Below are 27,798 nucleotides of genomic sequence, written 5' to 3'. Positions count from 1 at the left end.
CTATTGTTGGCAGCCCGCGCACGTGGCGGAGGTGGGCGTTTCTGAGGGGACAGCAGCTGAGGTGGGGCCCAGGGGAAGCTGAGGGGGTTTGGGGCGGGTCTGAGGGGAAATTGGGGATTTCTGGGGGCATCGACGGAAAAATAGGGGGGTGTGCGGTGAGTTTGGGGGGAATGCGGGGGTCTGAGGCTGCTTTGGTGGGTCTGAGGGGGCTTTAGGGAGCTTTGGGGGGAGCTTGAGAAGGTCTGGAGCCTTCTCAGGTGGGTTTAGGGAGATCTGAGGGGAATTGGGAGGGTCTCAGGGGGATGTGGGGCAGTCTGATGGATTTTGGTGGGTTCTCAGGTGGGTCTGGGGTGAATTTTGGGGGGAATTGGGGGGGTCTGAGAGTCCTGGGGAGGTTTTTGGGGTCCAGGGTGGTTCTGGGCCAACCCTGGGGGAGCTCTGGGGGGTTTGGGGTTCCTAGAGGGGTCCCAGGTGAGATTTGGGGGTCCCGGGGGGTCCCAGGCCCACCCTGAACCGGGGTCTGGGGGTTTCGTGGGGAGGGGGCACAGCAGGGGTTTCCTCCCCCCCCGGTTTTTGGGGGGGGTCTCCCATGGTGCCCCCTCCCCAAAAAGCTCCGAGGGCCCCCTGAAGTGTCTGCTGTTCCACCGGCCAGTGCCCCCTGATCCAGGATGGCCCCACTGAGTCTGGGGTGGATTTTGAGGGGATTTTGGGAGGCGTTTTTGGGCATTTTGGAGAGCGTTTTTTGGCTTTGGGGGATTTTATTGGGAGTTTAGGGGAGAATTATTGGGTTTTGAGGGGTTTCAGGACTTTAGGTTGTTTTGGATTTTGGGGGTTTTTATTGGGGTTGTGGTTTTTTTGGAGGGAGGATTTCTTGAAAGTTTTGGGAGTATTTTTAAATTTTGTTATGTTCCACTGGGATTTTGTGGGATTGTCTGCGGTTTTGGAGGATCCTATTATAATTTTAGGGGATTTTGGGGGGCCTTGGGTGGTCTGAGGGTGCTTTGAGGTTGTTCCCAGGTGTGGGGAGGGGCTGAGAGGCACCTAAATCTCCTTAAAAGCCCCAAAAGTCCCAATAAAACCCACTAAATCCCAATTACATCTCTCAAATTCCCATTAGAACACTATCCCAATAAAAGCCCACAAAATTCTTTATAATCCCAGTAGCCCAAAACAATCCTGATTAAACTCCGCAAATCCCCCCAAAATGCCCCCAAAACCATAAAAAGTCCCACAAAATCTTCCCAAGATCCAAAGAAATCCTGGCAACACCCAAAAACCCCCATAAATCCTAACAAATCCCACCAAAATTCCCAAAAACCCCAAATCCCCAATGAATCCCACTGAATGCCACCGCAATTCTACTAAAATGCTCCAAAATCTACTAAAAATCCCAATAAAACCTAAGAATTTCTGAGAATACCAAAAATTCCTGAGAAAATCACAGTAAAACCCCTAAAATTCAAAAAGAGTCACAAAAATTTTCAATAAACCCCCAAACACCCCCAGAAAAACTCCCCCTAAAAATGCCAGTACAATCCCCCCAAATCCAAACCCCCCAAAATCCACAAAACCAGCCACTCCCAGTCAATCCCAGTATGATTCCAGTCGCTCTCAATGAGATCCCAGTGTAACCCAGTATGGACTCAGCTGCTCTCACTGTGATCCCAGTGTGATCCCAGTTGCTGCCAGCATAATTCCAGTCATTCCCAGTTCCTCCCATTATGATCCCAGTTGCTCCAAGATTACTCCCAGTCCCTCCCAGCAGGGTCCCAGTCATGCCCAGTTGCCTCCAGGGTAGATTCAGTTTCCCCAAGCATCATCCCAGTTGCTCCCAGCTGTTCCCAGTGTGGTTCCAGTGCCCCCAGTATGGTTAGAGACGCTCCCAGTATGTTTTAGTTACCGCAGAATTATCTCAGTCTTTCCCAGTTACTCCCAGTTTCCTATAGCATAATCCCAGTTTATATCGTTGTTCAAAGGGTGGTCCCACTTGCCCTACTTGTAGTCTCAGTCCTCTCAGCATGGTTCCAGTACCTTCCAGCCGATCCCAGTTGCTCCCAGTGTGTCACATTTTCCTCCCAACATGGGCCCAGTAGCTCCCAGTAACCCCCAGTCAGGTTTCATTCACACCCAGTATAATCCCAGTATGAGTGTAGCCACTCCCAGTATGATCGCAGTCACTTGCAGTCTAATTCCAGTTGCTCCCAGTCGCTCCCAGTCTGATGCCAGTGTCCCCAGTGTGATCCCAGTTGCTCCCAGCATGGGCGCAGCTGTTCCCAGTGTGCTTCCATCACTCCCCTGTGGTTACAGACACTCCCAGTATGGTCCCACTTGGACCCAGTTGCCCTGGGAGTTGTCCCAGTCACTCCCCACATGATCCCAGTCCCTCCCAGCACAGTCCCACTCACTCCCAGTTGCTCCCAGTGTGGTCCCAGTTCTCCCCAGCATGGTTCCAGTTGTTCCCAATATGGTTCCAGACACTCCCAGTATATCCCAATTGCCTCCAGCATGTCTATAGTCATTTCCAGGCACTGCCAGTAGCCCCAGTAAGGTCTCAGTTCTCCCAGTATGATCCCCCAGTCATGCCCAGAATATCCCAGTTGCCTCCAGCAGGCATCCAGTCCTCCCCAGTCCTCCAGTTTGGTTGCAGCATCATCCCAGTTTCTCTCAGTTGCTCCCAGTAGCCCAAACTGTGATCCCAGTCACTCCCTTTCAACCCCAATGTGATCCCAGTAAGCTCCAGTTTGATCCCAGTCACATGCCAGCCCTCCCAGTGTGGTCCCAGTATAATCCCAGTTGCTTCCAGTCTCTCCCAGTATGGTCCTAGCTGCTTCCAGTGTGGTTCCAGTTGCATCCTATATCAGACCAGTCAGTCCCAGTATGATGCCACTTGCTCCCAGTTGCTCCCAGTCAGGCCCAGTATGGGGGATGACGTGCAGGATGTGTTCCCAGTCGACCTCAGATACACCCAGTATTAGTCCAGTCCCTACCAGTATGATCCAAAGATGAGCCCAGTGTGCTCCCAGTCCCTGCCAGTGTGAACCAGGTTTGCTCCACATGGTTCCAGTTGCTCTCTTTCACCCTCACTTTTGTACTGGTCACTCCCAGTATGTCCCAGTGTAGCCCAGTTCCCTCCATCATGTTCCCAGTCACACCCAGTCCCTTCCAGTATGATCCCATTGGGTCACAAGCACTCCCAGTCAGCCTCAGTGTAGTGACACTCCGTGCCAGTATGATCCCTGTCATCTCCAGCATGTTCCCAGTCACTCCCAGTATCTCCCAGTTGGGTTTTTGGGGGCATGTTTGGAGAATGAAACAGTCCAAGGCTGAGCGGAAAAGGCCCCTCGGGGGGACATCGGGGGGTCCCGGTGGCGGCTGCCGGCAGAGGCAGCCTGGAGGAGCAGAGCCCTGTGTCCTCCAGGAGCCCGAAGTGGTGAGCCCAGAGAGGGGGAGCGCCGCCATTGGCGGGAGCCTCAAGAGCCTGGAGAGGGGCAGGGGGGACTCCCTGGAGCCGCTGCAGCCCAGAGCAGAGAATGAGGGGAGAAGGGAGCCCGGGAGCCCAAACGGCCCCAGCATCCCGAAATGGGGAGAGAGAAAAAGGGGGAGCTTTTGGCATTGCTGGGACTGCTAGCAGCCTGGGCAGGGCGGGCACCGATGAGAATGGGGGGCCCCAATCCAAGCATGACCCCAGCAAATGGGACAGGGGGAACCCCTGAACACGAAAGGGGAGGGAGCAGGAACGGGGAACTCCTGGGAGACTTTTTCAGGGCTGAATCTTGGTGTTTGGGAGGCTTTTCTGCCGCCCAGAGGGCCGGTGACTTGTAGAGATGGACTTGGGCAGAGGGCGCTTCAGCCTCAACGTGCTCATCCCTTGTTTTCCCCAAAACCAGGATTTCCCATTGCCAAGCCCTGGGAGGCTGCGAAGAAGAGGAAGATGCCCCGGGACACTGAGGCAGATGAGGAGGAAGTCAGTGCCCCTTTCCCCTCTGTGCTGCATCATCTCCCAGCCCAGCACGGCCCCGGCTGCAGCACAGCCCTGGGGAGATCTCCTTGCCCTTGCCTGTGGCATGGAGGCAAATCCCATCCTGTCCTTGTCCTTCCTCCCCCAGAGCAGGAGCTGAGCATGGAGAGCAGGGAGGACAAATGCCCACGGCAGAACCTGGTGGAAGAGGCCATTTTGAGCAGCTCCACGGTGCAGGAAGACAACGGGGAGGAAAAGGCCCGGAGATGCTGCACGAGGAGGGGCTGCAAACGCAGCTGGCTGGGATCTGAGGGGGAAAGAGCCAGCCTGGGCCGGGAAGGTGGCTGGAGATGGAGCCAGAGCTCAGAGCTGGTGCTCCATGTGCAGGTCCATGATGGGGAGAAGCCCCACAAGTGCTTGGAGTGTGGCAAGAGCTTCAGCCTGAGCTCCAACCTGATCAGCCACCAGAAGACACACAAAGGGGAGAGACCCTTTGAGTGTGGGGAGTGTGGGAAGAGCTTCAGCCAGACCTCCAACCTGATCAGGCATCAGAGGACCCACACTGGGGAACGGCTCTATGAGTGTGATCAATGCAGGAAGAAGTTTCAGACCAGCTCTGATCTCCTCCAGCACCAGCACACACACACAGAGGAGAGGCCCTTCCGTTGCCCCGACTGCGGGCAGGGCTTCAGGCAAAACACCCATCTTGTCGTGCATCGACACATCCACACTGGGGAGAGGCTCCATGAGTGTGAGGAATGTGGGAAGAGCTTCAGCCAGAGCTCCACCCTGATCTGCCACCAGAGGATCCACACTGGAGAGTGGCCCCATCAGTGTGGGGTGTGTGGGAAGAGCTCCCACCTGATTGTCCACAAAAAGATCCACACTGGGGAGAGGCCCTCCGAGTGTTCCGAGTGTATGAAGAAGTTTCAGACCAGCACCCATCTCCTCCAGCACTATCCGAGTCACACAGAGGAGAGGCCCTTCCGCTGCCCCAACTGCGGGAAGGGATTCAAGTGCAACTCCCACCTCGTCAGACACCGGTGCATCCACACTGGGGAGAGGCCCTTTGAGTGTCCCCAGTGTGGGAAGAGCTTCTCCAGCAGCTCTAACTTGGCCAAACACCAATGGAGGCACCACTGAGGGAAGCCCTGCAAGTGCCCCGAGTGCGGGAAGAGCTTCGTGCGCTGCTCCAGCTCCATCCCCCACTGGAGGAGGCACTTTGGGCACAGCCCTGGTCACTCACATTCCCTGTGATCCATGTTGGGAACACACCTGCCTGCTTCTCCTTTTGGTTCGGCCTTAATTTTTTTCTCTTCTCCATGTTTTTCCCCTCTAGATGCCACGAGGGATCAATCTGTCACTTCCAAACCACTCTAAATCCTTCTGAAAATAACTGAATTTTAACCCAAAAAGGCTCAATCCTACCTCCTTCAAATTGCTTGTTCCTTTCGCAACAAAACAGTCCCAGGCCAAACTCACTCCATTCCACAGGCAGCAGGGTGAGTTGGGGTCGGGAGACAATTGGTAGAAGTGGGTCCCAATTTGGAGCAATGGGATGGGGATTTTGTGGGGCTGGCTGGGTGTGTGGGATGTATTTGGTAGCAGATAAAATTTTAAGAGTTACTGATTTCTGTCCCATTCATTTTCAGTCAGTTCTGTTTGCAGCACCCCACTTTGTCATCTGATTAAATTCCTATAAAAGTCCCATTTTTTAAATCATCTAGCCACTGACAATTCAAAAACCAATATCCAAATAAAACCACACACCCCCAATAAATCTTTTAAAAATTATTTTAATTGTTTTAGAGTACTTAAGGATGGTATTAAAGTTTAATTGTTTGGTTAAAATGTCTGAGAAATTATAGTGGTGTTTGGTTTGTGTTTTGTATATTTGTAATGTGAATTGTTTTACTAAGGTGTGTTAGATTGTATGTTAATTTTTTTAGATTTTCTATATCTAAAGTATATTAGTTATTGAGGTAAAACTTTCAAAAGGTATTTATTGATATATAATTTGTTTATTTATATGCATTGGTAATATTATAGTATTAGTTGTTGGTTTAGGTTGAATCATTGGAGTATTGTAAAGAAGAGTTGAGATTTTTATACTTCATTTTTATTCTACTTTTTAAAATTTCAATTATTATCTTTGTTTATAATTTTATTGCAATTTGTTGAGAGGATAGGAGGAAGTTCAAGGACAGGCACATTTTTTCCTGGCTGGGAACTGGAATTCCAGACCCTGGGAGTGTGTGCAGGACCATACAGTCATGTATCAAATATGGACTGGGATCAAATATGGTTTGGGATCCTTTGGATTGGGGCTGCACAGAGTGGGACCATATGGATCAGGACCACACAGACTGGGATCAACTGGACTGGGATCAAATATGGACTGGAATCACCTGGACTGGGATCACTTGGACAGGGATAACATGGATGGGATCCTCTGGATCAGAACCCTCCAGACCAGGCTAGCCTGGAGTGGGATCAAATATGGACTGGGATCCTATGGACTGGGATCCCAGGGTCTGGGATCATATGGATCAGACTGGGATCAAATATGGGCTGGGACCATTTTTAAAGTAACTTTGTTCTATAGTTTTTATTTCTGTTGCTAATTAAGCTCAGTGAAATAGCTGCTTGTGTTAAACTGCCTGCTTGGATGGGATAGCATCCAATGCACACAGGATGAGGACACCTGTACAGATCTGCCAACTCTCAGCACTCCCTGTCTGAAGGCAGAGTGGACCAAGGCCCAAAAGCTGGAGGTGATAAAGAGAAGGAGCCAAAACCACAGCCAAGAAACACACATGCTCTGAAAAGGCAGACCCAAGGAGGGGCCATGTAAAATCATTCCTGGAATATGTAAAGTAGTTTATGGATATGCATGAGGGTCTATGAATATGCAACAGGCTGATGTAAGGGGAAAGGTATTTCAGGGGGATCCCCAAAGGTAACAGGGTGCTCCTGACTGAGTGCCAAGATGCACCTGGCCATAATAACCTTTGCTCCATGGATGGTGTTCCCAGCTCCACGTTGTGCTCCAGAAGAACGCACCAGCTGTACCTCGGCTTGCGAGGACATCACGATGCCATTGAGCTGCAGGGGGATGTTTCCACTGTCCCAGTCCGTGGCACCTTCATCGCACTGCCACCACTTCTCCAATGGGACGAGCAGCATGGAGCCGCTCCCTCCACAGCTCGGGGGGACCAGTGGAAGCATCTCCCCGGCTGCGCTCTCTCCTCTGCACCGCAGCCGCAGGGAAATGCTCCGGGGTTTTCTTCCAGCACCACAAGACGCGTGCCGGTGCTACTTTCTGGCTCCTGGATCCTACTGTGCACAGGGATGCATCTCTGCTGCCTCCTGGGCCAGGCAGGGCTCCTGTAGCCAAGAATGCTCAAAAAGGTCCTCCAGTGATGGCCTGTCTGTGGGGTCCATGCATAAACACCACCTGATGAGGTGCTGGCACTCTGCGGAGAGAAACCAGAAACCGCCATTCAGCGGGACAAGGCTCCTGTCCATGCTCTCCCACATTCCACAGTGCCCAGGCCACCAGGAGTGCTCAGAGCTGCCCCCAAAAGCTTCCTATTGATCCTCTCTTGCGGAGGACACCAGCACAGAGGCACAGGTGCCACCTCCTCCAGCTGAGCCCAGGAGATCCACTCCTCATCAGCTGCAAGAGTAGGACACTTATGTACCAGCTGCCTCTCACAACCCCATTCTTCCCCTCGCGCCTTGCAGGCGCATCCCCACCTTGAGACACCCGTGCTGGGAAGAAGAGCTGGCCCTGGACGATGTCCTCGTTGGTGTGGAAAGGAAGGTGCCCGCAGACCAGCTCACAGAGCAGAATGCCCAGGGACCAGATGGTGGCTGGCTGGCCATGGTAGCAGCCAAAGAGGATCCACTCCGGTGGGCTGTACTCTGATGTTCCTATGGGACACGGGCGCAGCTCAGCAGGCCCATGCTGCTTCCTCCCTCCCAGCCAGCTCCCGTTCCACAACAGCCAGCCCCTGCCCTGCCAAAAAGCAACTTGGCTGCATCTGGCTGAAGAAGGATTCCCCCTCCTTCCTTCCCTCCTTCCTTCCCTCCCTCTTCCCCCTCTGCCAGCCAAGGGGGGAACCTCCGCTGCCTGGCTGGGCCTCGGCTTTAGGCTCACCTGACATCTGGGTGTAGAACGTGTCCTGGAGGATCGTGCTGCAGCCAAAGTTCAGGAGTTTCGCCTCACCCGTGGCCAGGTCGATGAGGGCGTTCTCGGCCTTGATGTGGTGGCACAGGACACTGCGGCTACTGCAGCACCGCACAGCCTCCAACACCTGGCAAAACAGTCCCCGCGCCACGGGCTCTGTCAGGAACTGCCGCTCGTGCAGGAAGTACCAGAGGTGCTGACAGCGCTGCAGACGCTCCATGAGCAGCGCGAAGGCCTCGGGCACCTCGAACCAGTCCAGGAGCTGCATGACGCTGCAGAAGCCAGGCCGCAACACCTTCCACAGCAGCGCCGGCTTCAGGGGCACAAGGGTGCCCTTGTGCTGTGGGGGGACCGCGATGCCGTCAGCGGGGCTGATGCTGCACTGTGCCTCGGGCAGCCCCTGCCCGGCCCCACTGTGGCTCGCCATGACCTGGCCCGGGGCGCTGCGCGGCCTCCACTCACTCCACGCTCGCTGCCCTCGCTGCCGCCCTGCCGGACCTCGCCCGGCACACTCCGCCGGCTCCTCCCACTGGCCCCGCTCACTCACCATCCGTGCCCACTCTGAGATGCGCTCCTGGGACACTCGCTTGATGGCCACCTGTGAGCCAAGGCCAGCGGCGGACTTAAGATCACGCTTGGTTAAGAGTGTATAAGCCGGAGAACACGCAAAATAAAAAAAACGTTTTTCTTCTCGTACCCTGATCACGTGTGTACGTCACGTCCAGCCTAATGGCGACAGTTGCCCCATCTGTGGCTCAAGAAAAAAGTATTGTCTGACAGGTAACTTATCGACAAACTGAGAAAGAAATTAGTACCTGGGCATGCAGATTTCTGAAGGGAGGAAAGAAAAGTGTTGACAAGAATAAGCCTGAGTTTCAAATGCCTGAAACACTCAAAAATAACATGTTTTGGGATATTGTCCCATATGTTACACAGAGTTCAAACAAACCACAACTCATTAGTATCTGGACTTCATTGCCCACTATGCTTTGAAATGTTGCTTGAAGGCACTTTGTGTCAAAGATCCAGTTCCTGTAGGCCACTGTAGATGTAGATCAAAATCCTACCAAAAAATCCATGTCCAAACAGCAAGAGTGAGACTTTTGTCCTTGGCAGTAGCTTCCAGGTGCTCCTGGAAATCCCCAGGCCTAGACACAAAGATGTGTATTCAACGGAGGGAGAGAAGCACCATGCTTAGCTCTAACTGTGACCTTTGCTAGCAGATCTTACTAGCAGGTAACAAATTCCATTTGTTCTGCTCTTAGCCAGAGCCAAGATGGGAATCAAAGTCTAGATCACAGGAGAAGATCACAGGAGCCTCAACTTTTCCAGAAGAGGAAAAATACAAAGGATAGTAAATTTGTGTTGGGTTTACAGGGTATTTTTTACAGATCGATAGACAAGTGATGAAGTTTAAAGATGACAGCAAAGGAAAATCCACAGATATGCTGAAACTGAGTGAAGAGGAAGGAGACTTCAAATTCACTGAAAAGCTGCACAGAAAGCTTCTCTACTTTTTGCAGTTGCTTCAAGTTTGAAATGACAAGCTCTAGCAGCACTTCCAACTTCTTTTTATTAATTCTAGAATAAAGACAATCAAAACTGTGTACTCCTGCCTACAGTATGCAATAAAGCACAGGAAGCCATTAGAGTAAGAACAATTGTGTTTAGAAGGCTGAGGCAGCCTTAGGGGTAGGAGGAATGGGGAGGCATGGAATCAGGCCCGTGGACACCATTCAAGGAGCTTTCAGGCCCTGAGCAGTCCCTCACAGTGGGTATCCCAGCAGATGGAGTCCAAATGGAGCCACAGCTGGGTGGGAAAAGTGCCGGGCTGGTGAGCCGTGGTTAGCAGGGGCTCCTGCATCAAATTGCTCCCTGATAGGTGTGGTATGCTGTGTGTGTGTATGGCCAACACCTGGAAACAGCAGGCTGGCCCAGATGTGGGAAAAGGCCAAGGAGGCAGAAGAGTGGGAATGGGGCTCTGAGGAGGCCCTGGTGGTTGCACACACCCATGCAGGATGAGGCTGGCCCAGATGGTTCCTGGGGCTCTGGGCTGAAAAGGGAGGAAAAGAGAATCAGGGAGGAAGGGCCAGAAGCCGCTCTGAGAATGCCATTCCATCCCATAGGTGACATAGTGAGAGGAGGGTGGGAACCAAATGGTGATTGCTGCTGATCACCCTGACATCTCCAAGACAAGAGGCCCAGCAAGGACTGCACATCTGCCTCCTAGTGTTGTCATGAATGTGAGCTCATCTCCTGGCGTTCATTACCCGCAAGTCTCTCAGCTTCCCACAGGCATTCCACACTTCAGGCAAGTAAAGCTGCTTACCTCACTATGTTCTTTGGGCCTCTGAAAGGGATTAGCTACAGCCTGGCAAGGAAAGAAGTCTTAAAATGCACTGGATATTTTAGACTTTTATTGTCACTCAGGCTGAAACAAAGTATCCCCTTGCTACTTCTCCATCTTCATCCTTCTGTCCTGCAGGTGGCCTGTTCAGGCTGACAGCTTGGAGTGCCTGCAGGCTCCAGTTGGGCTGCAGCCCAGCTTTTCCTCTCACAGCTTAATTCTTATTATGACAATTCTTTCATTTCTACTTAAAAGATACCTCGGAGCTTCCCTAAATTAACAACACTCTACTCTAAGGTAAACAATCCTCTATTATCTAAGCTATCTATGTTCCATATGTTGGGATTCATAAAATTTGAGGGTTTTGAGAAAGTGGTAAAAAAAACAGGCCTCAGACAGCAGATTTGTGAACATTGCTAATACAGCAAAAAGTTTTCTAAGCAGTAGAGCAGACATGAGAAATAGAACAATAAGCCCCTGTGATTTGCCCTTATAGGTTGCAACAAGTTTATTTAATGTATATCTTTAGAAGGTTAGTATGAATGAGCCTCTGTGCTTTGTCTGTCATAAACGAGCCATTGTGTTAGAAAATAAGTCCTTATTTTGTTAACTACTGTTACGTGTGTTTCATATGATTGGATAGAATTATTGTCAATATGTTTTGCTCTATGTGTGATTGGCTGAAACTTAGGCTGAGAGGGTTTTATGCTACCCTGTAATGTGACGTTTCCTTGACATTCCATTTGAATCAGCGAGCTGTAAACATATCCTGTCTCCATTGTCCTAACAATGTACTGAGACTGATGTTTGAAATAAACAGCTCACGACACTGATTCAGTGTCCCGTTCTGTTTGTGGCTGTATATAGCGCGCCAACGGCACCATAGTCCTTAGAAGTTGATCCCTATATTTCCTAATTTTTTTAAACTTTCATCTTTTTGAGAAAGAAAAAACAACAGAGTTTTAAATGGAACCTAACACACCTAACCTAACCTAACCTAACCTAAGACCTAAACTGAGCAAATATGAAAACTGTCACATTTCCTATCTATGGCACAGCTCCTCTTAATACTCAGGGGATGGCTGGAGCTCTGCCTCAAGATGACACATCCCCTTTTCCCTCCTCTCGGCTGGCGGGGCATAAGGGTCTCCTCAGGCGCAGGTGTCTCCTCTCCAGTCTTCCTGCATTTGCTTGGCTGAAATGATCAGAGCAGCCAGGATGGAGGCAGGATGGCCTGAGGTCACAAAGGGATGCTGCCCAGAGGAAAAAGAACAAAGAAAGGAACTCTTACTTTCCAGGATCCCATCCTCACGGGCTCAAGCAGGATTCCCTGGCTACCAGGAAGACACACCAAGAGCACCGAGGGCAGCGTGTCCCCCTGCGCCTTCCTGTCCTGGGAGCTGTCTGCGCCACGTGGCCCACACTCCTCCTCATCCCTTCATGCAGGTGTCCTCAGCTGATAGGGCTTTTTGCCCCTTTGCTTTTTCTTACCTGCAGGAGTTCCTGGGCAGAGCAGCGCCTGTCCTTGTCTGCCTGCAGGCAGCAGTGGAGGAAGTCGTGCAGGAGAGCCAAGTGGTGCCTGGGCTTCTGCAGTTTTGGGGGTCCGTTCCTTTCTATCAATTCAAAAACCTACAGCACAAAGATGCAAGAGGACACTGCACCTGCTCCTTTGCTAGCCACATCAGCTCTCTCCATGATAGTGGAGCTCTGGGAAAAGTTAAAGATAGAATCTAAAATGTTAATCTTTATGCTTTCCCAGATCAACTGCACCTGCATAAGCAGAATGATAAATTACATAATTGTTAGATGTGATGATTGTTTAGTAATTAAATATAATTACTATATAACCAGAAGAAGAATAATGAGAAAATATGTTGGAAATTCAGAGAGGGGCTAAATTTATGTATATTGAACGATATAAGTTTAATAATTAACATGAAAGTTATATAACGATAGAGCATAAAAACATAGTTATTTCGGATGTATGGTCGGAATCAAATTTGGGTAATACCCTGATTCCCAGAGCTCTTTAATAAAAAGCACCGCATATAATCCCTACGTGATTATGTGTTTTTGAACGCTAACATTTTGGCGACCCAGATGGAACCATTGTGAGTGCTGCTGAGCGAGTTCGCGACTCGATCACGCTCCAGCCAGCACCGAGGGATTCTTGGGGAGCCCATTGGCCGCGACTGCTCCTGCCGCTCACAACGTCCCTGGGAGAAAGGTAAGGTACTTTTTTTACTTTGGTTTGGTTTTGGATGCCTGCGAAATAAGACGCAGCAAAAGCTACGCTTGGTTGGGCTAAAGGAATTCCTGTTGGTACAAGCCTAGGCGCCGTTCCATAAGACAATCACAAAAGCATTGCGGGTTCGGCATTTGTGGTGTATTTGAAATGGAGAAATTTAAAGGGATTTTGGGCAGTAACACCCCTATCCTGCAAACTTCTCCTTTGGGGTGCTTATTGGCACATTGGAAACATGGTAACTTTGGGGAAGAATTATGTAAAACTAAGTTGATTGATTACTGTAATTCATGGTGGCCAGAATATGCCTTGGAGAATGGTGAAAAATGGCTAAAATACAGTACTCTGCAATATAACACTATTTCGCAGTTAATGTCTTTTTTTTAAACAAGAAGGAAAATGGGATGAAGTCTCATATGTTGATCTCGTTTTCTGTTTACAGGGAAAGCCAGAATGGCAGGATGAATGTGGATTATTAGTGGTTAAAACATCTGCAAAGTGTGGGGTTTGTGAGGAACGTTGTTTAGAACACTTGGCGTTAAAAGAAAGCTTGAGTAGGGAAACTTATACAGATGTTGAATTACAAGTAGCTCCAATAGGAGCTAAGAAAGCTACAAGAGAACCTAACCCTATCCCACCTGTTTCACCTGTCCCTATCCCACTACCTGCTCCTCACCCACCTAGTCCTGAGCCTGTCTCGTCTAGTACACCTTTCCCTCTTTATCTTCCTCTCCCATCATCACCTGGTCCCTCTTCCTCGGAAGATTAGCAAAACCTAACTGTGATAGAAAGGAGAAAGAGGTATGCGAGTGAAAAAGATAGCAATGGTAATGAATCAGTGACCCCAGTTGCCCACAGAACCCCGAGTCGGTCAAAGCTTGCCCCAGTTGTGTATAGAAAAGGCATAAGCAAACAAAAATGGACTGTGATTGTCCCCTTACAACAAGGTGTCGGAATGGAAGGACCAGTATTTGTAAAAGTGCCTTTTTCCCCTGCAGACTTAGTCATTTGGAAACAGTCAGCCAGAGCTTATAGAGAAAATCCTGATAAAATGGCACACGTAGTAAAAATGGTTATAAAAACTCAAAATCCTGACTGGGGTGACATACAAGTAATATTAGATACTCTGATGGATTCTACTGAAAAAGAAATGGTACTTAAGGCAGCCAAAGAGAGGGCAAGAGAAGATATTAGAAATGGGCTAGTAACAGGGAATTTAGATGTGAATTTCCCAATTGAGGATCCAAATTGGGACCCTAATTTATTGTGCGATATGAGGAGATTACGGAAATATCAAGAGTGGATCCAAATAGGAGTTCAGAATGCTGTGCCCAATACTATAAATTGGTCCAAACTATATGAGGTTTGACAGGAAAAGAAGGAATCTCCCACTGCGTTTTTGGAGAGGCTTAAGGAGGTAGCAAGGAAATATACAGACCTCCAAATGGATACAGAGCAAGCAAAGGTTCAGCTCGCTCTCATATTCTTGGGCCAATCACAGGATGACATTCGTAGACAATTGCAAAAATTAGAAGGGGAAGAATTAGGGAATTTGGATAAGTTACTTGAGGTTGCTTGGAAGGTATATAACAATCAGGAAAAAGAAGCTAGTAAAAGGCAGCAGCAGAATCTTTTGGCAGTAATACAGGGGAAAGGGAACCCAAATTTCAGGGGGCGTAACAGGAATGGTCGGGGTAGAAGACCAGTCACTCAAGGGTTAAGCCCGAATCAATGCGCGTATTGTAAGCAGGAGGGGCATTGGAAGTGAAATTGTCCAAGTTTGAATAACCAGTTTGACCAGGGCAATCAGTTCCAGCAGGCTACCAAGGAGATGGTCCTGGGGGAGTACACCAGCTGACTAGACGTAGAACCAGTAGAACAAGTTAAGGAACCTGTTATAAATATACAGTTAGGGCATAGAGAGGTCAGATTTCTAATAGATACGGGAGCTACTTTTTCTGTATTGAATGATTTGCAAGGACAAATTGGGAACAAGGAAATGACAATAGTCGGTGCTACAGGGAAAGAGGAAAAATGGCCTTTCCGGCAAGCCCTAGATTTGTGTTTTGGAAACAAGGTTATAACACACAAATTTTTATATGTACCTGAGTGTCCAATTCCGCTTTTAGGGAGGGATTTGCTAGAAAAACTTGATGCGGTAATAACCTTTGAAAATGGAGTCCTTATAATGAAAATACCCGAATCAAAGACAGGACAGATATTAATGATCAAAGAAAAACCTTTTCCCTCCATCCCTAGGGAGGTAGAAGATGCAGTGATTCCCTCTGTATGGGAGACAGATATACCAGGGAAATCTAAATTGGCACAACCAGTGCATGTAGAGTTAAAAGAAGGGGCAAGGGCTGTACAAGTCAAACAATATCCCATAAAACCAGAAGCACGGCAAGGAATAGTAAAGATTATTGAGAAATTCTTGAAATACTGAATTTCAGAAGAATGTGAATCAGAATTTAATACACCAATATTTCCAGTAAAGAAGCCAAATGGTGAATATAGATTAGTGCAGGATTTGAGAGCAATAAATAAAATAACAAAGGACATTTATCCAGTGGTAACAAATCCTTATACATTGCTAACATCCGTAAAGGAGATATATAAATGGTTTACCATAATTGATTTAAAAGATGCCTTTTTCTGCATCCCCCTTGACAAAGAGAGTAGGAAACTCTTTGCCTTTGAGTGGGAAAACCCAGGGAACGGAAGAAAGACCCAGCTCACCTGGACATGACTCCCACAAGGCTACAAGAACTCGCCCACCCTATTCAGAAACCAACTGGCAAAGGAACTGGAGATTTGGACCGAAAATGGGCAAGTACCAAGAGACCAATACTTATTGTTGCAGTATGTTGATGATATACTAATAGCTACAGAAGAAAGAGCAACCTGTATAAAGGTAACCATTGAGATTTTAAATTCACTGGGAATGGGAGGCTATAAAGTATCCAGAGGAAAGGCACAAATCGCGCAACAGACTGTGATTTACCTGGGATGTGAAATTTCACAAGGGCAATGAAGACTAGGTACTAACTGTATCGAAGCTATTTGTGCTATTCCAGAGCCCCAGAATTTACATGAGCTGCAAGTCTTCCTCGGGATGGCAGGATGGTGTCGCTTGTGGATCATGGACTATGGACTGATTGCGAAACCCCTGTATGAAGCTCAGAAGACGCAGCCATTCACCTGGGGCAAACCACAGAAAGAAGCCTTCCTAAAATTGAAGGAAGCACTGACAACTGCTCCAGCACTAGGGTTACCTGATCTGTCTAAAGATTTTCAGCTGTTTGTACATGAAAGGCTGTGCCTAGCATTAGGAGTCCTGACCCAACGTCTGGGAAGCTGGAAAAGGCTGGTGGGATACTTTTCCAAACAACTAGACAACATAAGTGCCGGGTGGCCCCCATGTCTGCGGGCAGTCGCAGCTACTGGGATCCTGATACAAGAAGCCAGGAAACTTACTATGGGAAGGCACATAGATGTCAATGTACCACACATGGTAACCACTGTCTTAGAACAAAAGGGGGGCCATTGGCTATTTCCCAGCAGGATGAAGAAATTCCAGGTAGTCCTGACTGAGCAGGATGATGTCACATTAAAAACAACTAACCTTTTGAATCCAGCTTTGTTCCTAGGTACCACAACTGAAGAAGGCCCATTAGAACACGACTGTGTAGAAGTAATAGAGTACACCTATTCAGCAAGAGAAGACCTGAAAGACGTCCCACTAGAGCAGCGGAGTGGGAGCTGTTTACAGATGGGAGCAGCTTCGTGGAAAACGGAACCAGATACGCTGGATATGCGGTAACAACAGTCAATACAGTAGGGGAGGCAAAGGCATTACCACCAAATACATCTGCCCAGAAGGCAGAACTGGTTGCTTTAACCAGGGCACTCGAATTAAGTGAAGGGAAAAAGGTAAATATCTGGACTGACTCAAAATATGCTTTTGGAGTGGTGCATGTACGCAGAGCACTGTGGAAAGAAAGAGGACTGTTATCTTCTCGGGGTATGCACATTAAACATCAGGATGCAGTCCTGCAATTGATAAAGGCAGTACAAAAACCTGAACAAGCGGCAATCATACACTGCAAAGCACACCAATCAGAAACTCCAAAATCTATGAGGGAAATCGAAAGGCAGACTGGGCAGCCTGACAGGTTGCTTGAGAGGTACAAACAACAATGGCATTGATACCTTTGAAGCTTAATGTATCCCAATTCAATTTGCCTCCAAAACCAAAATATTCAGTAGAAGATGAGAGACTGGCACGTTTGCTAAATGCACAAAAGAATTCAGAGGGATGGTATGTGACCGCACAAGGACAAATAGTGGTACTCCCCTTGATAATGAGAGAAGGTCTACAAATTAAACATAATGGATGTCACTGGGGAGCAAAGGCATTGGTAAAATTGCTAAAGCAGAGTTTAATTTCAGTACGGATGTTAACAATGGCAAAATCAGTAATGTCAAAATGTGATATCTGCTTGAAAAACAATCCAGTGGCCAGGTGACAGGGACAGCTAGGAAGAATTCAGATAGGAATAGAGCCAGGAGACTATTGGCAGGTAGATTTTGTAGAGCTACGAAGGACTTGAGGATATAAATACCTGTTAGTGGGGGTTGACGCATTCTCTGGGTGGCCAGAAGCCCTTCCCTGTCACATGAACCAAGCGAAGGAAAACAGTTAAGTGGTTACTACAGGAGATTATTCCCAGATTCGGGGTACCCCTAGGGGTATCATCAGATAGGGGACCCCATTTCATAGCTACAGTAGTAAGAGAGGTAAGTAGATTGCTGGGGATAACTTGGGACCTCCACACACCGTGGAGACCCCAGTCAAGCGGACAGGTAGAGAGGATGAATCAGACACTAAAAAGGCAAATCAGTAAAATATGTCAAGAAGCCAAATTGCAGTGGCCCCAGGCTTTGCCAATAGCACTGTTGAGGATTCGGATAAATCTTAGGAGTGGGATGTCAGTCATTCCTTATGAGATATTTTATGGGAAACCATATGAATCTCCTGAGCCTAACCCTAATGTACATGTCACAGGAAAGCAGGAAGTGTATAATTATGTTCTGTCTCTTGGGAAAACTTTAGCTCGGCTCCAGAGTATCCTTGTGTGGAATAGACCACTGACTCTCGAGAACCCAGTTCATAACATACATCCAGGAGACGAAGTGTACATCAAGAACTGGAAAGAGGAACCGCTGAAAGAAAAGTGGAGTGGACCCCATCAGGTACTACTGACCACCTTTACAGCAGTCAAAGTAGCTGGCGTGGAACCCTGGATTCACTATACCCGAGTGAAGAAAGTCCATCCGGGATCACAGACTGTATAAACTCTGGAATGAACAAAGGCTGCAGATAGGACGTGTTTAATTGCTTTCAGAATGCTATCAGTAATTGTGCTAACGTTATGGTTATTAATATCTTTGGGACGTGGAGTGCAAAATGATCGACTAACCACTCTTCATTCTAGAATGAAGAGAGAGGTACAAACGGAAACACAGGTGATAAAGGTTTCTAATGCAGTTCGGTCTGAGAATGTAATGATTGGATTAGTCAAAGATTTTGCCAAAATGCAAAACACCAGCCGAATAACTGCCTGTCTGCCAATACCAAAGGCAGCAGGAGACCCAGTAAATTGTGGAATCATAACATCAAAACTACCTGAAATGCAAAAGAACAAAACAATTACATGTGAACAGGTACCTGAATCGAGGCAAGTTACAGAAACCACTCTGATATGGGAATGTGAGGCCAAAGATAGGAAAGAACAGATAGAACCTTGGGACAGTGCGTGGTCTGTGAGTATTCTTCAAAGATTCCAATATATGGCAAACACCCCTTGGTGTATTAAGTGGGAAGGCCCCGAGAATGAAACAGATCCAGCAATAACGAACACTGACACCAGTAGCAGAATAAGGGCAGACAAAGTAAGTTGGTGGGCATGTACTAAAACTTACGACTGCACTTCAGATGATGAAGAGATAAAACAGATGCCACCGCTGGCAATAGCCCTACAAATTGGTTGTGCTTGCAGAGGGATCAAACATAAACAAGGCAGAGTGAATTATAGAGGAATTATAGGGTGTACCAGGATTGCAATCCGAGGTCCAGGACAATTTGTATGGGCAGCAAGTGATGATACCTGGACAACACATCTGCCTGCAGACAGGAAAGTAAAGGAGATTACCTTAGGCCTCCCAACCTTATGTCCAATTTGGAAAAAGTCCCCATTTAATGGAAAACATGAACTTCTGCATATAAGAGCAAGATGAGAAGTTCTAGACAATGAAAATCCAGATGACACTTTGCAAGAACCTCTAGTGGAGCGAAATTTGGATGGGCCCTAGAGTCATTGCTTGGTCCTATAGCAAACTATCAGAGTAGAGAGATGCTATACAAACTTACAGGTCAGGTAGGTAGACTGGCAAGAGTCACCCGGGAAGGATTTAAAGAATTAAATATACAATTACAAGCCACCACAAAAATGACTTTACAAAATCGATTAGCCCTAGATATGTTACTCCTGAAAGAGCATGGAGTATGTGGATTCTTAAAGGGACAAGTTGATCATTGCTGCGTTCATATCCCAAATGCAACTGCAGATGTAGAATATGACATCAATCAGTTGAAACAAATAGAGCATGAAGCACAAGAAGAGCAAAAAGATTTGGCTACAAGCTGGTTAGGAAAAATCTTTAAAGGATTAGGGTGGAATGTGAGTTCATGGATTAAATCTATCATTGAGAGTGTGATAATCTTACTAATTGTATTCTTAGCAATTTGGTTAGTTTACAGCATCTTAAAGGGAGAGATACAGAAGAAAACATCCTGGAACCAGAGGATAATAAAGGCACTAACACGAGATCCATGCCCACCATCTTCTGGTTCTCCAGTTGGTAACAGCATCCACAACAACGTTTACATCAACCCTGGATTTGAAGAACCAAGTACAAACTGAGGAATAAAGGACTGTATCAAGTGAGAACATTTACACCTATAGTGAAGTGAAAATGCTTTCAAAGGGGCAGGAATGATAGTGAACCCTGGAAAAAGTTAAAGATAGAATCTAAAATGTTAGGCTTTGTGCTTTCCCAGATCAACTGCACCTGCGTAAGCAGTATGATAAATTATATAATTGTTAGATGTGATGATTGTTTAGTAATTACATGTAATTATTATATAACCATAAGAAGAATAGTGAGAAACTATGTTGGAAATTCAGAGAGGGGCTAAATTTATGTATACAATAGAACAATATAAGTTTAATAATTAACATGAAAGTTATGTAACAATAGAGTATAAAACACGATCATTTCGGATGTATGGTCAGAATCAGATTTGGGTTGAATATACCCCGATTCCCAGAGCTCTTAATAAAAAGCACCGCATATAGTCCCTGTGATTATGTGTTTTTGAACGCTAACACAGACCCGTGACATTTCCAATAGATCCAGTGAATTGCAGGAAGGCTTGAGACCAGGGCCACGTGAAGGGGCTTCCTGTTGCCTCTGCCAATTGGGGTGTGATATTAGAAAAATGATTCACACTTTGGGTCTGAGAGAGTGTAATTACAGTACTAGGTGTGGGTTTTGGTACAGTGTTTATCTTAAATGTGTAAACCAAGCCTCTTAATCCGAAGGGACTAGCTGTGTCATTCTACCAACGACATGCCACGTAAGTAGGTTTGACCAAAGTAAAACTGTACAAGCAATGAAGTGATTCATCATTACAATCTCTTGTAATTGCAATATTGTTAGTTTTGGGACCTAAAGCATAACTACCAATATGTTCCTGGCGGCAACACAGAGCAAGGGGACTTTTTATTTTGGAACTTCCCCATTTCTTCGTGGGACATAATTTTGCTGAAGGGATGTCCAGATGATTCCTTCCACCTGTTTCCATAAAATTTCCAGCAGTTATGATGGAGCTGGCCTTTTCATGTAGAATTCTTTCCACCTTTCTGCATGTTACCACAATTGACTCACCAACCGTTCCCGTCAGGGTTCTGATTAAGTCATTCTAGTCCCATCTCCACTCACTCGGACGATACACCTTGGAGTCGTGCAGCACTAGGGTTGCCAGGCTCGGGTAACGACCCTTGGGATAGGATCCAAGAACACTGGTGTGCTGAATGATGGCTTTGGGCCACAGCTGCTCACCAGGGGGTTGTCCATGAAATTGTGACAATATGCAGAAAAGTATTAGCAAGGTTATGTTTCAGATGATTCTCATGTCCCTAGGGATTCTCCTGTAAAAGCAAAAACAACAAAAATCCTGCCACTGAGAGGCACAAACGAGTTTAAAACTAAGGGATTATCCAGCGTGTATGTATGCGGTTCTCTTTTGCAAGAGCATCAGAGGCTACCAATGCATATTTGTTCAGAGGAGTTTTCAGCACAAGTGGTACCTCGCCCACTGTGGGGAGGTCCACTAAGACAGGTTGTCCAGAGTAATGTGATGGATTATTTGGATCATCAGGACCCTCCAGCAAAGGGACGATGCTTGGAGGTGTAGGGTAAAAAGCAGTGACTTTGGGGCAGCTGTTCACCCCCCACCTGCCATTTACCCCCTTAACAGCCTCCCACAGTCGACAGTCCCAATTTGCTTTCAGTGGCTTAAGGAACCACTTCAAAAGGCTATTTGTCCTTTCCATGATCCCGTTAGCCTGAGGGTAGCAATGAGTAGGAAAGGTCCACTTTATGCCTTCGGTTCTGGCCCAATCCTGTACCACTTTAGCAGTAAAGTGAGACCCGTTGTCAGACTGAATTTCTTGCGGCTTTGGAAAAGTTCCAAACCACCCCTGCAAAGCTTTAACTGTATTATCACCTGTGGCCCTTTTAAAAGCATCAGCTTGTACCAACCCTGATACAATTTCTATTCTTACCAACACCAAATGTTTACCTCCTGACCTTTTAAAAGGACCAATATAATCTACCTGCCACACATCCCACAAGCCTTTACCTTTCCTCAAATGCAGAGGGTCATCCTCTAAAGGATGCCTTTCCAGTCACTTGCGGCACTGTTGGCAGGCTGATATGCATGTTTTACACATTTCACGGGTAACCCACCAGCCGCGGGCGTGTGCTTCCTGGTACAGATCTTTTGCACCTGTGTGCTGTCTTTTTACATGTAACCGTTCCAATAGTTGATTCCAGTCCTCTGAGATAGTTTCCTTTTTCAGGGGACTAAGCCTTGCTAGTTCATCAACTCTGTTGTTCCATTCTCCTGCTTGATTCCCATCTGTTTGGTGAGAAGCTACCCAACCAACCAAAAAGTTTCCTTTACTGGCGATTTCTAGGATTTCTTGTCATTTACCTTTCTGCCACACTGGGATTCTGTTAACTTCCCAGCCATTCTGTTGCCAGAAAGGGAGCCACTCAGTGCAGCCTTTGTATACTGCATATGAATCAGTGTAGATGTAAACAGGAGAAGTGTTCTGTGCCTCACGTTGGAAAACACTCCAGAGGGCTACGAGTTCTCCAACCTGAACGCTGCCCTCCCCTTCTGTGATAATTTTTTCATCAGATGAAATATGTAAGGCAGCCGCCTTATATTTCCAAGTCTTTCCTTCCCGCTTTGAAGAAGCATCTGTAAAACAACAGTTTGCTGCTAACTCAGACGAGAAGGGTGGTGCTACTTTTATTACAGAAGCAGGCTTGTCTTGGCTGGTATCCAGGCTCTCAGTGTCTTGTATTGCCAAGAATTTTGCAGCACCTTCTGTGACAAGAAAGCTATTGAAATAGTACTCTATTTGGGCATACAATTTCCTGACTGATGACTTTTGGGCTATGCCATCGGGTGGAGGGGTCCCATTTGTGACAGCTTTAATTAACTTGAAGGGACCTCTCAATATGATAGCTTGCTGCCGTGTGATTTTTTCTACTTCAATGAGAGCTAAGCTAACAACAAACAATCCCTTTTCCCAACAGTGTATCTTTTCTCAGCATCTTTAAAACCATGGGAAAAGAAGCTAACAGGCTGTGGGAATTCAGCACATCACTCCTGATGTCCAGAGTTGCCGAGATAACCCCTGGGGGGCTTGGAAACCCTGGATTGTTGCCAGAAGTGCTTGGTGGTTGGATTTTGACCCTGCACGGGATGTGCCACCTGTATGAGGACAAGAGGATCACTTGGAGATAAGTGGTGAAAGAATTGATTATTCACAGGGTGAAAACACAGGTTTTGGGATTTTGGTACAGGGGGGTTTTTAGGAGACAAGATGGAGGAATTAGGGCCTGTCCCGTCCTTCTCCTCTTCTTCTTGTCATCCATCTTTGGTGGTGATGTTGGCACTTTGGGATTGGTTTCACATTAAATCCGCACTTGTTAATAAGGGTAAAAGGTATTGGAAGGTAAAGGTAAATATCTTATACGTAGTTTTTAGTATAAAAATAGACAACCGCCCAGTGGGAGGTCAGTGTGCCCATGGCTGTCTTGCTGGTCAGACCTCTGTCAGGCTGGGAGATGACTTTGTAGATAACAAATAATAAACAATATTGAAGACCAAAAAATCTGAAGAGTGCACTCATCCTTTGGAGCGCGGGTTGTCCCAAGGCCATTCTACGCCTAACTGGGCAGAGACAACAGGCCGAGAAACAGGCCCTGTTGGACCCTCAGGACCTTGCTGCCAAATGTATATTGATAGCCCTGAGGAGGCAAACCCCCATTCCACTTGGAAAGGGTCTTTAGGATAAATGGGCCCCAATGCCTGATGTGCTATGGCTTCAAAAATCAGTAATTGCAATGCTTCCTCCTGAGAAGGAGTCCAATCCCATTTGACTCCTTTCCTTAGTAAATTGTAAAGGGGCCTAGCAATGATTGAGAAATCTGGGATATGTTTCCTCCAGAATACTAACAGTCCTAAGGCTTGCTGGAGGTCTTTTTTGTTTTCAGGCATTTTCATCTGCTCTAAAGAAGTTAAAGTGTCAGGTGGGATGCATGTGCTTCCAGATCGCCACCAAATTCCCAGAAATTTTACTTCCTGAGAAGGCCTTTGGATTTTCTCTGGGAGAATCTTTAAATCTAGGCTCTCCAGATGAGAGATTATATTCTGCTGGAGAACCCCCACCTCTTTAATTTCCCCTCCTTCTACCAAAATGTCATCAATGTATTGGTAAACAGCTACAGTGTCAGTTTTAGGTATTTTTTCTAATTCCTTAGCTAAAGCATGGTGTGCTAGAGTTGGGGAGTGTTTGTATCCCTGAGGGAGTCTGGTGAATGTGTACTGTTGTCCCTCCCATTTGAATGCAAAGTGGTCCATGTCCTCTGGCTGTATAGGTATCATGAAGAACATGTCTTTGACATTTATGGTTGCCATGATTGTGTGAGCTTTTTCTTGTATTGATGTTATTAATTCAGCTAAATTTGGCACTGCTGCAATCAGAGGGTCAGTGTTGGCATTGAGCCCATGATAATCAATCGTGAGCCTCCACATCCCGTTGGGCTTTTGGACTGGCCACACAGGTGAATTATTAGGGGAGCGTGTGTTAATTATTATTCCTTGGTCACGCAAATCTTGAATAACCAGTTTGATGCCTTCCCTAGCTCCAGAAGGCAAAGGATATTGTTTCACATTGATTGTTTTACTGCAAGGCAGTGCGGGTGCAGTCTGAAGCAGCCTAATGTTAAGTGGTGGAGTGCCAAAAGACCACAGAAAACCCTCAGTGTCTTCCCACTGTCTTCCTGCGAGGACATCCATCCCTAGCAGATTATTCGGAATGTTCCCAATTACCATTTTGATAACTAATTGACTTTCCTCTCCAGGGAGTGTTACTTTGACTAAAGCAACATTCATGTGTTCTATAGTTCCTAAAGCATTAAGAACGCAGCATTGCCTTTTTGTTGGAACAACTCCACACTTCTGGGCATCTTTATGTGTTAGTGTGGAGATCTGGGCTCCCGTATCAACTATGAAGGTTACCAGAACTTTTTTGGGGCCTTTGATAGCTGTGATTAATATATCTCCTGATTTGTTTTTTGTGAGCATTCATAGGTAAACCCAACCTCCGTCCCTTCGTCACCTGTAAGCGGCGGAGATATTAGTTTCCCAAAAGCTCTGTTGGTGTGGATTCAGTGTTTGTGTTTTGGGGTACGGGCAGGTGGGCAGTTATGTTGCTTAGGCTCTGTGAAAGAGGTTGCGAAAGAGTTACTTCCAGCTTACTGCCAGTGCTTTTTAAGAGACATGCAGCCAGGGTTTCACTGTCCAAGTTCTGAGAAAGAAGCTGAGAAATGGCTCACTGGTTGTCTTCTGTGGGAGGGACTGAGATGTGCTGTGTGTACTGTACTGTGTATTAGAATGGGGACCTTAGGGCATCAGCCTGGCCGTGGCCATGCAGCTCACCAGGGACACCCAGAAGCGACACCTGGGTGAGAGGGGTGTCCCCAAATGTCCCCAGGGCAGGGAGGGTGAGGGGGGACACACAGGGTGGGGAGGGGTGGATGTGACAGATCTGTCACAGGGTGCTGAGTCCCAGCTGGATGATAACAGGGGTGCGACAGAGCCCCCGTTGGAGCTCTGCAGAATCTCAGCTGCTAGTGGAGGTTCGGCACAGAAACAAAAAGGCAGCAGCACGGGCCCTGGGGAGGAACTGGGGGAACTTTATTTGATAGTAAAACTCCCTGAGTCTGTAGCAGGCTCCATGGAATTGGCCAGGGCTCCATGGAGGGCTGAGGCTTAGCGATAGGAATTGCTGAGTCATGATGAGATAGCAAAATAAGGTCCTGTCTTCCACCTCTTGGACCCCAGCTTATCTCTGTAACCCCATAGGTCACTTTCCCCAAACCCCTACTATTGGACAAGTTTGGATCCCTTTGTACCCTATAAAAAGGGGCTGGTTTAGCCCATTTGGCAGAAGAAGAGCCGTTGCTGGAACCCTTCACAGACCCCCCAATAAAACCATCTCTGTGGAACGCCAGGACTTTTCCTCTCCTCTCTTGTCTGCTTCCCCCAATAGCCTGCCAGGCACCTTAGCAAGCAAAGAGCTGGAATTCTAAGAGAGCTGATAATCACTAAAAAGCTGATATCCACTAAGCTTGCTTAAGGTAGCCATGGCTATGAGCAGTCTGGGTATTTGGACTCTCTGTCTCCAGCAGGGACTGAGCTATCCAGCCCGTGCTGCCTTGCTCAGGGGCAAAACCTGCCCTGCAGGCTGAGGGGCAATGCAAGTGCAGGATCCCTGGACCCTGAACAGAGGGCAGACAATGGCTTATAAACGGGGGGGTCTCGGGGAGGATAAAATCTCTAGTGAATCGAGGTGAACTAGGGGTGGAACACAAGGCAGGGAATACAATGTGCAAACCAATGAAGGACTTCAAGGGAGGAGAACAGCTTGAGTAAACTAATGGGGTTTTGAAGGATACAAAACTGACAGGGAAGTTTCTAAAGGGGAGGGCAGGTTTGGGCAGGGATTGACATTTAATGGAATGAGGAGTAAGGAAGGTTCTGGGGCAAAGGTAGGGCAGGAGGGGTAACAGCTGGGAAGGGGGGGAGGTTTGAAACTTGGCAGGGAGTAGCTGGGTAACAAACAGAACTAAACTGAATAATGGGGAGGACAATATGGAGGGGCTGCAAAACCACAAATTACACAGAGAACCTGCCAAATAAAGAAAGCACACTACAACAGGTGGACATCCTGGAGGTGTCCTCAAATCCTCAAGGGACACATCAGGATTGTCCCCAGCAGGCAATTTCGGGATCCCTGATGGATTTTTGAGATCCCTGATGAATTCTGGGAGTTTTTGGGATCTGTGATGAATTTTTGGGGTTGCAGTACCGGCAAGCATGCAGAACCTGTCACCATGGATTTGGGGCTGGGGCTCTCTGATGGGTTTTTTGTGGTCCCTGGTGAGTTTTTGGGATCCCTGATGAATTTTCGGGGTCACTGACTGATGTTTGGGGTTGCAGTCCTGGACACCATGAGGGACCTGTTGCAGCAGGGGCCACTGGAGGCGGTAGCCGGGGCCACCCTTGGGGACAGCCTGTGGATCCTGTGGCTCAATGTCACCAGCAACAGTTCCATGGCCAAGAACCTGGGGGGACTTCCAGGGGGATGCATGGACATCATGGGTGAGGAATTTTGGGTAGTTCTGGGGTGATTTGAAGTGGGACCCATTGCACAGGGAATGGACCCAAAATGGAGGGGGAAGGACTCAAAATCAAAGGGTGTCATGGGATGTCGTGGGGTGTCACAGGTGCTGTGCCATGAGTCTGCCTGTGCCAGGGTGGGTGCAGACACTCAGTGCTGGAAGCAGCCATGGGAACATCCTGAGGGACACAGGGACACCCTGCAGGACTCAAAGAGACCCTGCAGGACACGAACCCGAGACCTCGGGGACTTCAGCCCCACCAGGGGTGGGGGCAGGGACATAGGGGGAGGGACAGGGACACACAGAAGGGGACAGGGACACACGGTACAGGACAGGGACACACAGAGGGGCGACAGGGACACACGGGACAGGACGGGGACACACAGAGGGGTGACAGGGACACACAGGACAGGACGGGGACACACAGAGGGGTGACAGGGAGCCGTGGTGGGGGATAGGGACATACAGAGGCGAGGGGACATGATGCAACCATGACAAACATCAGGGGACAATGTTGCCACATCTGTGTGGATGCTGCCAGCAGGACGCCTCTGGTGACACCCAGTGCAGGGCAACATGACACGCCAGGTGACACTGACCTTTTCCCCTGTCCCCATGAGCAGTTGAGGTCCCCTGAGTGCAGTGGCCCTGGGACACCCTGGTGTCTGTCACTCACTTCCGGGCCAGTTGTCACCAGCTGAGTAATGTCCCCATCCTGCCCTGATGGGTGGTGACATTCAGCTGGGACACCGTGGTGGTGACAGTGGGAATGTGGTGGCGGGAACTGCATCAGGCAGCGCTTTGCCATGGCCCAGATGAAGGTGCTGGTGGCACTGTGGTGGTGGCATTGATGCTGTCCCAGTTCATGTCCCCATGCATGTTTGCCATGTTCCAATCCATGTCTGTGTTCTGCCATGTCCCACATGGTCCTGTCTGTGTCCATG

General features: G+C 47.9%; 1 protein-coding gene across 1 annotated transcript; it reads right to left on the bottom strand.

Moving 5' to 3' along the window:
- On the bottom strand, nt 1-27,662 carry LOC128946687 (serine/threonine-protein kinase pim-1-like). Its single transcript, XM_054290623.1, has 6 exons — nt 27,531-27,662; nt 8,121-8,748; nt 7,718-7,894; nt 7,299-7,434; nt 7,031-7,163; nt 1-120 (listed from the first exon to the last, which is right to left on the bottom strand). Exons 1-6 carry the CDS (start codon nt 27,660-27,662, stop codon nt 1-3), a joined length of 1,326 nt encoding a protein of 441 aa, XP_054146598.1.
- Between the last annotated feature and the right edge of the window lie 136 nt (nt 27,663-27,798).

The sequence above is a fragment of the Melozone crissalis genome, unplaced genomic scaffold (assembly GCF_028551555.1).
Source record: "Melozone crissalis strain CALT ecotype California unplaced genomic scaffold, PUWL_Pcris_2 ptg000082l_1, whole genome shotgun sequence".
In the NCBI taxonomy this organism is placed as follows: Eukaryota; Metazoa; Chordata; class Aves; order Passeriformes; family Passerellidae; genus Melozone; species Melozone crissalis.
This window is presented reverse-complemented; position numbering and strand designations above follow the sequence as displayed.